The sequence below is a fragment of the Poecilia latipinna genome, unplaced genomic scaffold (genome assembly GCF_001443285.1).
Source record: "Poecilia latipinna isolate Pla-1442-1.1 unplaced genomic scaffold, P_latipinna-1.0 Scaffold4651, whole genome shotgun sequence".
Lineage (NCBI taxonomy): Eukaryota > Metazoa > Chordata > Actinopteri > Cyprinodontiformes > Poeciliidae > Poecilia > Poecilia latipinna.
Genome location: NW_015117267.1, coordinates 7,772 through 20,543, shown reverse-complemented (window position 1 = coordinate 20,543; position 12,772 = coordinate 7,772). Strand labels below are relative to the sequence as shown.

The 12,772-nt window shown below is 37.1% G+C and overlaps 2 protein-coding genes across 2 annotated transcripts; both read left to right on the top strand.

The window, feature by feature from the left end:
- Positions 1–10: 10 nt before the first annotated feature.
- On the top strand, positions 11–5,296 carry LOC106942894 (calpain-9-like; the record flags this gene model as incomplete). Its single annotated transcript, XM_015026246.1, has 10 exons — positions 11–279; positions 371–407; positions 840–920; positions 1,002–1,059; positions 1,415–1,479; positions 2,149–2,217; positions 2,322–2,400; positions 4,228–4,344; positions 4,885–4,943; positions 5,039–5,296. Coding segments are annotated over 10 exons (861 nt in total), but the record flags the coding sequence as incomplete, so codon positions are not given.
- A 785-nt stretch (positions 5,297–6,081) lies between these two features.
- On the top strand, positions 6,082–11,351 carry LOC106942895 (zinc finger protein 768-like). The gene is made up of 4 exons (XM_015026247.1): positions 6,082–6,627; positions 8,280–8,356; positions 9,721–9,835; positions 10,181–11,351. Exons 1-4 carry the CDS (start codon positions 6,351–6,353, stop codon positions 11,158–11,160), a joined length of 1,449 nt encoding a protein of 482 aa, XP_014881733.1. The 5' UTR covers positions 6,082–6,350; the 3' UTR covers positions 11,161–11,351.
- Positions 11,352–12,772: the final 1,421 nt, after the last annotated feature.

Sequence of the window (12,772 nt, the reverse complement as noted above, 5' to 3'; positions counted from 1 at the left end):
TATGATTTCCTCTTGTTTCAAAGAGGATTCCCTCAAACTCAGACCTCATGTCCTCCTCTGTCCTTCTCAGGCTCCGGACGAAGAGGACCAGGTGGGGAAGGACTTCTTCCGCTACCACCCGTCCAAGGCGCGCAGCAGGACGTACATCAACATGCGGGAAGTGTCGGAGCGCTTCACTCTGCCGCCAGGGAAATACCTGCTGGTCCCTACCACCTTCCAGCCGCACCACGAGGCCGACTTCGTCATCCGCATCTTCTCTGAGAAAAAGGCCGAAGCCATGTGAGTACAGCGTCAATCCAGGACTCAAACCCGTAACAAAACGAAATGTTTTACGACTTACAGCTGTAACAAAATGCTTCGTGTTCAACAGAGAGATGGGGACCAATGTGGACGCAGATTTACCTGAGGTAAATAAGTCACTGATAATCAGAGCTGGTAGGAACTTCTGTTTTGTATCTTTACTTCTACTTGCAGTATCTTTACTCTTAATTGAATAAAAATTTCTGGATACTGTTTTTTTTCTTTGAGCAAATTATTGTTAAAATTCAAATTTTAAATAACTAGTTTGTCTAAATTGAGGCACAAAAACAAGACAAACAATGTAATTTAATTTAATAATGTAATTTTTAAATATTAAATGATGTTTTGATCAGTTACTTGAATCGCCTTTTTACCAAAGACGTTTTCTTTTCTTGTTTCTTGGACGGCTTCCTTACTTGAGTAGAGATACGTAGAAGTAGTGCTACTCTTGCTTCTCCACCCAGTTCTGCTCTTAATAAATCATATCTTGAGTTAACAAATTGAGTCTGCTGGTCCTGAGGTTTTGTCTCGTCCTGCAGCCACCGTTGCCCAGCGCTCCAGAGGACGAGACGGAGGAAGAGAAAGACCTGAGGAGGCTGTTTGAGCAGCTGGCCGGTTCGGTAAGAAACGCTCTCCTAGACTCCCAGAGTTTAAATGAACAGCAAACGAGTAACTTTTATTTTTCCTCAATGTAACGACAGGATAAAGCGATCTGTGTGAGAGAGCTTCAGGAGATGCTGAACGGTGTTCTCAGCAGACGTAAGTAGGAAAGCAAACTAACTAGATCTTTGTTTTTATCAGAATGGATGTAAAAGAGAAGAAAATGTAGAGCAAAATAACTACACCACAAAAACACAAAACTTGAAATAACAAATGGATAAAGTAGTCACTTCTTGGTGCTAATAAATAATAAAGAATTGAAACAGGAAAACAAAATGTGCTCAATTAGGAAAAGAAAAATCTAAATAACACAAACAAAACACAAAGTCCCAATTTCTTCTGTATTTTAAAAAATGTGGCGTTGATTTGACCTTTTTTTCTCAGGAATCTGTTGCTTGAACCTGAAGCAGACATTTTTTGAATAATTACATGTTTTGTTTTTTTTTGTCTCCAGGAAGAGAGATTAAGTTTGATGGCCTGAGTCTGAGCACCTGCCACAGCATCATCAACCTGATGGACGTATCCTTCCACCTCATGACTGCAGGTTTAAAACGGCTCCTGTTCTGCTAGAAGGAGGAAATGTTTTAAAAAGGATGTTTGGTCTTAACCAAAACAGGACATCTCAAAGTGTGGTGAACGACTTTATCAACAATAACTTCTAGCTTTTCACCAATCTAGTAAATGAATCAACAGAAGCAGGAACACCGCCCCCTAAAGGCAACAGAAAGCTACTACAGCTTAAGAAAGATTTAGCATTAGCTTTTAACTTTAGGTATTAAATTTCCTGCCTTTTTTCTTTTTTACCCAAAAAGCTTAAAAAAATATCCTGCTAATAGAAGTTATGATAAAAACTTTGTGATAAACAGACACATCTGAAGGAAGTTTTGAAGGTGATTCTGTTGGATTGTGTGGACTACTTTATTGGAGGATATTAATTAGGCTCTAGTGGATTTAAAAAGAACATTTTATTTGAGATGGCTCGGTTCTGTTCATCGTGAGAAGAACTGATCTGGATTCCAGTTCAAGAAAAGCTTGAAATATCCCTGTAATGTTATAAACGGAGATAATGACTGGAGTTCCTGTAAGATTTTTGTACTTTTTTAATAGATTATGAGAAATAGGTTGGTGATACTGGATGATGTGATTATCAAGATGTTGGTAAAGATTTTTCCTAACATAGTGAAACAGGTGGACAACACAGGAAAGATGGAGTTCCAGGAGTTTAAGGTGTTTTGGGACAAGATGAAGAAATGGATTGTATGTACTGATTTATGTGGTGAAATATTTTATTGGTGAAGGGTTGAGTAAATTTAGCTGCTGTTGTTATTGTGAAGTTATTTAAGACCAGGTTGTTGTTGCAGATGCTCTTCCTGTCCTTTGACACCGACCGGTCAGGAAAAATGTCTTCCTATGAGCTTCGCACAGCTCTTAAAGCCGCAGGTGAGTAAACTGACCAGCTTCGTATACGTTATAAAAATATATTTTAACTTTAAAAAGAAGGACTTTTTATAAGCAATATGCTCTTCAGTGAAGATATTGGTGGAGTGGGTGTTGTGGGGGGAAAAATACCCAAAGTAATCTTTTTGAGGGCAAAAAAATTATTCTTTCACATGCTGTTAATGCCGGCGCTGCCCGGTAGAACAACTCCGTTAACTAAATGAAACCTGGAGATGTAGGTTGATTGATTCAGTGCTGTGCGCCACAGCAAAGGGGAAAATGACATAAAAAACAGTCGAGGAACAACTTTAAACCACTCATATTTTTTTTTTTGCTCTGTGTATCGGCTACGCTACACTGACACGTTGCCGTAGCAACTGACTGACAACGGCTCCACAATATGCGTCAGGATTCAATACCAAAAAACACTCAAACGTTTCCCGCACTGTGGAAATATTCTAAAGTGATTTTTGTTGAATGTTACATTGATGTATAATCATGAATCTACCTTGATGAGTTGCAAGGAAAGTACAAGTGGAGCCTTACTCTGTTCTGCATTTTCTTCCCAGTGTGAGTCTTACAAATGGTATCTTGTAAGACGGATTTGCATAAGGACGTGATAACGACATCCTGCAGCTTGGTTAGGGCCCTGGCTTTTCACAGTAGGAGCCAAAAGGTGGATTAAAGAGGAGATGAATCAAATGGTTGTTAGTTTTATAACTTTGTCCCAGACAGGAATTGAGGTTACAGATCAAAGCTGTTTGCTTCAAAGTGGTCATCTTTTCTCTGTAGCTTCAATAAAACCTTTTATGACTGCTGGCCTTAAAACAAAAGGCTGAGCCTGCTCTGAGCAGGGCGGGGTTTGATCTGCAGAGCACAGTGAGACAGTCATTGGGGGAAACTTCAGATCTCTTTGCCTTTGGATAACTCTTTGCATGTTTGGTGCTTGAGTGGATATCCAAGATATATCTTGTATTTTTAATAAACTTTGGTTGGTTTTAACTCACTGATTCTTCTGGAATCTCCTGCATCAGTGAACCTTAACTGGAGACGTGAAAGTCTCCAACAACACAATGAACAGACATTCAGTCCGTTACAGCTTCATGTTTTAGGCTTGATGTTTATTTTGTGATTATTAATAAGTGACCGCTGTGGTAGATTAGCTCATTTAAACACCTGCTCTCTATTGATGATCTGTCAGAGTTGGTGTGTAGGCCACCTTTTTATTTTGTCACTGAACCGAAACAGACCGGATTCCACAGCACATCTAAATGTTAAGTTGTCAAAGTCAAGCTAGCATAACTAACCTCCCTCTCAGTCATTATTTTTGTTTTGTTAAAACTTTTTCCTAGTTATCTAGTTGTCGAATTTTTGACAAGTAGCAAAGCGCTGCGTCTCTTTTTCTTTTATATATCATGCGTACATTTAAGATTTGGCGCGTTATGTTGACAACTTGACAGCTAAAACCAATGCTAGTCAGTTTTGCCTCCCGCAGGAAGATGGGAGGAGAACAAAGTGAGGCGTAAAAGAAGGGCCTGGATTTTACAAAGTTGTTTTTCTGTCAAAGAAGGACTGAGAGTAAATTTTAGAAAACAATAATATGATATTACTGGTTAGATGGATTCTGGTAGGTTTTTAGTTCTGATTTGTTTAGGATGCATTTTTAGGAACAATATTTTTATATGGACTTTCATGAAGTTTTCTGAGAGACTTTTCTACGACCCTTCCAGTTAAAATCTGAAAGCCCAGAAAATGTGCGACTTATTGTTGAAGTGGATCTCATTACATGAAGTGACGGGTCACGTCTAAACTCTGCTTGGGTTCATGCAGGTATGAACCTGAACAACCAGCTGCTGCAGCTGATTGGCTTGAGGTTCGCAGACGATAACTACGACATCGACTTTGACGACTACCTCACCTGCATCGTCCGTCTGGAGAACATGTTCAGTACGTTAAAAAAATTAACTTATTCATTAGAGACAGCAGTAAAAATCAACATTTATGATTGAACAATATTAATCCCTGATGAATGTTTTTGATTTGCCACAATTCAGACCAGAGTTATAATAGGTTTTTTTTGTTTTGTTTTGGTAACTTTTTGTCTAATTCAGTTTTTAAAGTGTGTTTTCTAGTTTTTATTAGTTATTATTGCTTAGTTTTAGTTTGTAGTTTTATCTATTTCATAATTTTAATTAATTTTTAGGTGCAGAATTAAAATTAAAGTATTGCATGGTGATTATGAAAACATTAATTGGATAAAGAACACTTAACAGAAGATAAAATTTTCAAATTATTAGTTATTGTTGACTCTGGCGTTTTCACCCAACCTTTTCTGTTGCCATTTTGTTTGCTGGCGTAAGTGACGCCAGAAGGAAACTGGTTATTTTTCCCATTAGTCACTAGTTTATTTTAGTTTATTTTTGTTGTTTTGTTTTTGTAGCTAACTATAGTAACCTTAATTTAGACTGAATTGTGTTTCTTATTTAGGAGTTTTCCAGGCCCTGGATGAACACAACAGGGGAAGAGTAAGAATGAACATAATGCAGGTAAAAACCCTCACATAACTCCGGCTGAAATCAAATTTAAATTTGATTTAGCGACAAATCAAGTTGATTTACCTGCATTTTTTCCTCATTTCCAGTTCCTTTTGTTGTCGATGAATGTCTGAGAAAGAGGTGAACGCAAACTACAGGAGGAGCAGAAAGCAGTGATGAATGCCTCCATGTTGCTTTTTCGTACTTTAAAATCTTTATCTGTCCAGTTTACAAGACACTGATTTAATATTGTGAAACGCTTCCTGCACCAAAGTATTCAGTTGGTTAAGCTTTGAATTTTGCTGCCTTTTCTTCACTCAACAGCTGAATGCAAACAAAATGTTAATAAAAAGATCTAAATGTTATAAATATGTCTGGATTTATTTTGTTTTGCATTTTCATTTACATAATATGTGAAATCAGTTTAATCAAACTGGTAAGACACAAAATTTAGATTATTATTAATTATTATTGTTAAGATACTCTGCCTAACCAGATAATTTAGCTCTCAGTCTGACTCTGAATCCTAATAGGATTAGGACCCCCAAAGTACAAACAAATAAATTTCTGAGTTTAATCTCAGAATTGTGAATTTTTTTCTTAGAATGTTTTTTGTTCTCAGATTTGTTATTTTTTCTCAAAATTCTGATTTTATTTTTCTCAAAATTTTGATTTTAACCTGAGAATTGTAACTTTTTTCAGAATCCTGACTTTTCATCTAATTTTTATCTTTTGCCCTCAGAAAAAAAATTCTTGCAAATTTTTCAGATTAATCTCAAAATTTGAGTTTTTTTCTTGCAAATTTAATTTTTTCCCCCTCAAAATTCAGATTTCTTTCCAAAAATTTTACTTAAACCTCAGAACTCATACTTTCTTTTTCAAAATTCAGATTTTAATCTCAGAATTCTGACTTTTCTCTGAATTTTAACTTTTTTCCCAGAATTCCAAACTTTTCCTAAAAATTCTGACTTTATTTAATTTTTTTATTTTTCTAGAACATCTTTCAGATTAATCTAAAAATTTCGGAGTTATTTTTTAATTCTTGACTTTTACAAACTCAGAAGTTTTCCTTTATCTTTTTTCTTTAGAAAATTTAATAGATGAATCTCAAAATTTCTTGTACATTTTTGGCAGAAATTGACTCATTTTTTTCTATCTACAATGTCTCTAATGCGCCGTCGTAGTATTTTATATATTCGTCGAATAAAAATTATCTAGCGTATCACCAATAATTCAAACTTGTCACTTATTCATTTGTGACGCATTCCTGTTCGTTTCTAACGTCTCATGTCTGCGCATGCGCGCCTTGCCGGGAATCGGAACATGACAGTTTAAAAACAGCAGACACTTTAACTGGAAGAAGCAGGCTGGTTTTGTCTGTATGAGTCCATCCAGACGGCACCAGGAAGACCGCTGGGGATGATGGAGGACTGTCTGGGCTTCCAGGCGCAAATCGCCTCGGTAATAGAGATTTTGGCCAATTCGGCGGTGGTGGAAATCTGCAAACTGGTGGACGCTGGCTATGCGGCTCTGCGCTCCCAGATGGACCTGGAGCTTGACAAGAGCCAGAAGGAGAACGATGCCCTGCGGCAGAGGCTGCAGGAAATGGACGTGAAGATGAGGAGCTGCGAGAAGAGGCTGAGGAGGAGCCGCCAGCGGGAGGAAATGTACGCCGTCCATTTGAAGCCTGGAGAAGGTAAACGGACGGAGATGGCGCCGGTGGGACCGTTGGTGTGTGAATGAGCAGGATTAGAGGAGAGGTTTGGGGTTATGTCAGGATGGGGATGGGGATGACTGTGAATCCCAGACGAGCTTATTGGTGTGAGAGATCAACTGGTGACAACAGCTGTCTGAGGCTGACGCTCAGTGGGCGTGGCTTCCAGAATCCCCCTCCACCAGGGCCGACCAAAGCCTTTTTGGGGGCCTGAGCAAATCTTAATTTAGGGCCCCCCCATACCAATATATCAACACTGGATGCTTCGTCATTCCTAGTTTACTCCAAGGCAGTGGTGTCCAAACTTTTTGACAATCTGGCCAAAAATATCAAATTTTGGAAAAATAAATAAAGGTGGGTATAAAATATACACAATATTTTATTGAATTGTAGATTTCAAACATAAAATGCTCTTGCAGGTTTTCCAGATTAAACAAAAAAACAGCAAACCATATCCAACATTTTTAAAGTTCATCTTATTTTTATTTATTTTTTGTGTCCTTTTATCAACAAGAACTAGACATGGCTCACTCTTGATTTATTTTGCAAAGTTTCTTAAATGATTGTGCCCAAGTCTGCATTTTAGTAAATACCACTGGAGTTTTTGTGTTTTTTTTTATTTTTTTGTCTCTTTTTACTAAAATACATTCAAAACAGAAACCTGGATGAGTACTCTGTGTTGGACTTTATATTTTTCCATTTGCCCGGCAAAGCAAAATTAAGACATTCTTGAATTGAGATCAAGGGCCGGCCGAAATCGTTCAGAGGCTGCAAATGGCATTGTGGACACCCTGCTCTAAGTCCTTGTCTACATGTAGCTATGATATCTGATAAACTGAACAGATACTGTGAAAACTGTAGCATAAGAGGAAAAGAAACAGAATTGTTGGAGATGTTTAACCCAATAAAACAATTTCCAAGGCTTAATCATGATGTAATATAAATGAAATAGTCATTGAGTGTCTTTCAAAACAAATAGAAAATAAAACATTATATTTCCCTTAAATAAAATAAAGCTATTAATGTTCATAAAAAACAATATGTATTGTCCTTAATTTTTCAGCACGCAGTTTTCCTTCTTAAACAAAATAACCGAAGACATGATACCACTTATTAAATAAACAACATGTCTTATCACAAAACACAATTGTGCATATTTACCTCATTCTGCTTTCCAACGACGTTATTTTAAGAATTTCCCTCTAGTTCCTTCATTTCAGCAGTCCATAAAACCCACGAAGAAATATACCGTTATTCAAAATGACCACAAGGTGTCACTGTTGGACAAACAAAAGAGCAGGAGAATTTTAATTTCTCTCCATTTAAAAGCAGTAAAAACGAACGATAACAAAAACTCTGGCCAATGTAAATGTTTCCTGAAGGCGTTGTTTTAGAAAGAGCAGGAGTTTTTAAAGAGAGAAAGTGGTAGATTATATATATTTGATTTGTAGCATTATTTTTTAACAGAACCAAACCTGTAGACCTTTTCTGTGATGATCTCAAAACCTAAAAAATGATGGTCCAGAACAACTTCAGGCAAACCTGACTGAAAACCAAGTCATGCATTAAAGGAGTAGCTTTTTTTTTTTTGGTAAAGAATAATGCATAATACAGTTTTATGTCATATTTTTCAGTTTCTGGCAACCATCAGCCTCTGCTGGCGCCTCTTCCTGCAGCATCTGAAGACGTAACATTTCATCATGTCTCACAGGTAAATATAAATTGGAATTTAAAATAAAGATGTCCAACTATTGTTGAGAGAAAAAAACAATATTCAATGGAAAATCACAAAGAATTAAGAAATATTATTCTTAAATTGACATTATATACACTCGTAGCCCAAAATATCATCACGTGATTCACAAATTGTCGCCACTTATCATAAAAGAAACAGTTCAAGCATTTATAACACAACTAAATAAAACAACAAACAAAAATACTTTAATGAGAACCGAAGAGTTTATAAGAAAGCAGCTAACTGGGAGACATTTTACTTAATGTAAAGCACGGTGGTGGAAGCATGATGGTTTGTTTTATTTCTACTACCATCTCCTAGATTTACCTGTCAGTATATGCTGTGATCAATAAATGTCTTATTTTTACATGACATTAAGACCAGCAGTGATTGAAGTTAAACAATAAACTATACAAAAACATTTCTATATATTTTAAGTGCTGTATTTGATCAATAGAAATTTAGACAATATTTATTGTTTTAGAAGTAAACAGAAGAAACGGTCAAGTTTTAAAGTTTTCTTCAAGTTATTATTTTCAATACGTACACTGTAAAACATTTGAGCCACATTTGTGTCGACTATCTTCTACTCTTTAAGTCAAATAAATTTAACAAGTTTTAGATTTTGAACCTCTGATAAAGTTCATTATCAGATCAGAAATTTTGTTCATGCAATTTGAAACAAGAATTTAAAGCAAAATAAGTAGTTATTTTATCTTGATAATGTGAGTAAAATAATAGAGAAATGTGACCTTTAACCGGGGCAGATTATTTTCTTGCATATTGTGAAATAATTATTTGGTTTAAATCGCAGCATTAAGTTAAAACTCAAAATTCAAGATTAACAAACTTAAAAAACTGTTTAGAAAACTTGTCTCTTGTTAAATCAACTTCATGAACTTTAATTTGAGTCAAAACCAAAACAATTTTCTTGTGACTTAAATTGGATCTTCAAGGCAGCAGGTGGACTTTCATTTTCAAGTTAAACCACCTTCAAATGTTTTACAGTGTAAACAACGCATCAATAATATTAGTAACAAAATAAAAATATATACACTAATCAAACATAAAACTGACTCCTCCAGTATACACATTGTACATTTCAGTCTGGAATACATATAATTTGTCCTTTATGTTACTATTATCTTACAGTTTCCAAAATGTACCTTCACAGTTATGTTTATCAGTCTACAGTATCGATAATCTAAATACTGTGTCCTGTACGATGAAAACTAACATTTTCTATTCTATTTAATCCATTCATACAACACATCCAATTATATTCTATGTTCACTAACAAATAAATAGTTTATTTATTTGGTTTATTTACTGTATTCCAGCAAGAAGAAGCTAAGCTAGCCTTGCAGAAACAGGTGAAAAAGGAGCGAGAAAGCTGCAGCCTGGATGTGAAGGTGGAGGTCAACATCAGCACCGACTGTGGCGACCTTTCTTCTGGTGAGATGTCCTCCCATCGTAGTTTTAGCTGCTTCTGATTGGTTTTTACTGATTTTTCCAGGACCTTTGATCCTGACAATAATGTTGCTGCTTTTTTTTTTGTTTTTTACATTTTTAGATTTTGCTTCTTATGGGAAATCAAAGAAAACAAGACTTTGCTGCCAATTATAGCAAATTTATGTTAAGAGTTTATATGAACTGTAACAAAGTATGCTTTTTTGAGAATTGTGATTGTTTCCTATGAATTATTTAGTCAGAAAATGTAAACTTGAAACTCCAGAGGTGAATGTGCATTGTGGATCCATTTTACTTAGAGAACTTCTTTCTCTTTCTGTCCTTTTTCAGCCCGGGATGAGAGTGAAGAACCTCCTCCTGCTGATATCGTCACTGACACCAGTACCAGCACCTTGCTGTCCTCCTCGCAGTCTTCTCCGTCTCCCACTGACGCCACAATAGATCTGACCTTCAGACCTCGAGCAAAACGGAAGGCCATGAAACCTTTGAGCAGCAGTTTTCCCGCCGGCAGCGTTGGCGTTCAAAGCCCCGTTAGCAGGGAGTTTACCGAGTGCCTTCCAGGCAGCGAAATGAAGCCAGAGGAAACTACAAATGACAGCCTTCATCCTTCTAATTTGGCAGCTGCTGTGAAGTCAGAAGAACCCAGCGCTGACCCTAACTTGGACCTGGATCTGGCCTGGATGCAGGAGCGGGTCAGTCATCTTGGTGCAGCTTATGCAGTTGCACACCTGGGTTTGGGGAACACAAACTCTGCACATGCTTTGTCCTCCTTTCCTTCGCAGGGAGAGGCAGACGCTATAGACGGTCCAATGGCCGTCACTCATGAAGTGGCTGCTTTTGCGCCATCTTTCGACATGGCTGCCGTCATCGCCGCTCCACATCCTCCTCCGCCCTCCCACTGCACAGGTTCTGCAGCTAGACCACCTAACCAGCGGCGGCCGCCCAGGAACGGCGCTGCGTTTAATAAGGAGCTGCTGGTGTGCGCGGTGTGCCGGCTCGTCTTCCCAAACGCTGCTGCCCTGGAGCAGCACCAGCAGATTCACACGGGGGAGAGACCGTACACCTGCCCCCACTGTGGGAAAGGGTTCGCCCAGCCTAACAACCTGAGGGTCCACCTTCTTGTCCACACTGGTGAGAGACGCTACCGCTGTACACTGTGTGGGAAAAGCTTCATCTCTTCAAGTCACCTGAAAAGGCACCGCACAGTTCACACACAGGAGAAACCCTACAGCTGCTCCCGCTGTGGACAGTCCTTTAGCCAGATGTGTAGCGTTCGGAGACACCGGCAGCAGTCCCAGTGTGGCATGTAGATGGTGTTTAATCTTCCCTTAAGCCAGACTCTAAATATTCAGTCTTCTGTGTATCTGTGTGTGTTAGTCGATCGTCTGCTTGAACAAAGGACATTAGACTTAACTCTATCTGCTACTTCATGACTGGTGGGTTTGTTGTTTTCAATGGTGTTGTCAAAGCTGTTTTAACCGAATTATTCTAGTCTCCAAAACATTTTCCTGTTCATACTTTTAAATGGACAAAGTGAAAAGATTACTTTTCTTTGTTACCCAAATAGGTTCCTAACTGTGAGGCGCCATTTGTAGAGTTACACAGTCAGAAATTAAGAGCATTAATGTCAGTTATTTAGCCTGTCATCAGAGGAAAAAAATTGGGAGTTCATTTTTCCAGTCACATTTTCACTATTCATTTATAAATGTCAGAATTTGAAACTAAATATTTAATTAGCAATCTAAATATTTTATCAGACTAAATATTTTGTTAGCAAAACACTTAGCATCAAACCAAACATTTAATTAGCAACCTAAATATTTAGCTTCAAACTAAATTATTGGCTCCCAACTAAATATTTAGTTTGAAGCTAAGCATTCAGTTGGTAACTAAATATACTGCTCAAAAAAATAAGGGGAACATTTCACTTTAATTTTGTGTGTGGCTCCAAATCCAGGCCTCCATTGGTTAATAAATTTGATTTCCATTGATGATTTTTGTGTGATTTTGTTGTCGGCACATTCAACTTTGTACAGAACAAAATATTCAATGAGAATATTTCATTCATTCAGATCTAGGATGTGTTATTTGAGTGTTCCCTTTATTTTTTTGAGCAGTGTATTTAGCTAAGCTAAATATGTAGTTTACAAATTAAATATCTATCTCGAAGTATTTTGTTAGCTGTGGTGGCGCAGGGGTTAAGCACAACCCACATATGGAGGCCTCAGTCCTCAACGCAGCTGTCACAGGCTCAATTCCCGGCCTGGTGACCCTTGCTGCATGTCTTCCCCCTCTCTCGCTACCCACCTTCCTGTCAACTAACTATCAAATAAAGGCCACTAGAGCCAATACAACCTTAAAAAAATAAATATTTTGTTAGCAAAATAATTAGCTGAGAGCTAAGTATTTAACTTGAAGCTAAATATTTAGCTTTGAACTCAATACTTTCAATACTTAGCTATGATGTAAATATTTAGGTTAAAGCTAAACATTTAGTTAGCAAACTAATTACTATGCTTGTTAACTGGCATGTGAATTTGCTCTATACTGGAAATTCACATGCCAATCTCAACTATTAGCAAGTGAATATTAGCTTTATATTTATCTCTGAAGTTAATGGTAAATGTTTAACGTTAAACTTAATATTTAGCTTTGTCTTTAAAGCTGGCTACTTAACTTTAAACTAAATGGTCAGCTCACTAAAATGTAAAAGGTAAAGGTGATTTTATTTATATAGCACATTTTCAGCAACAAGGCAATGCAAAGTGCTTTACAAGAATTAAAAGGAAGTACGAACAAAATAACAAACCAAAGGAAGAACCAAAAGAAAAAGCTAATAATGTTGTTCCAAAGTAACTAGATACTCCTATTCATAGTTGCTAGATAAGTATAAGTAAGTATCTTCTGGTCTAACTGTATTTT

Coding starts and splice junctions, on each gene's coding strand:
- LOC106942895 (XM_015026247.1), top strand. CDS start 6,351: ATGATGGAGGACTGTCTGGGCTTCCAGGCGCAAATCGCCTCGGTAATA. Junction 8,357..9,720: donor CATTTCATCATGTCTCACAG/GTAAATATAAAT, acceptor ACTGTATTCCAG/CAAGAAGAAGCTAAGCTAGC. Junction 9,836..10,180: donor CTGTGGCGACCTTTCTTCTG/GTGAGATGTCCT, acceptor GTCCTTTTTCAG/CCCGGGATGAGAGTGAAGAA.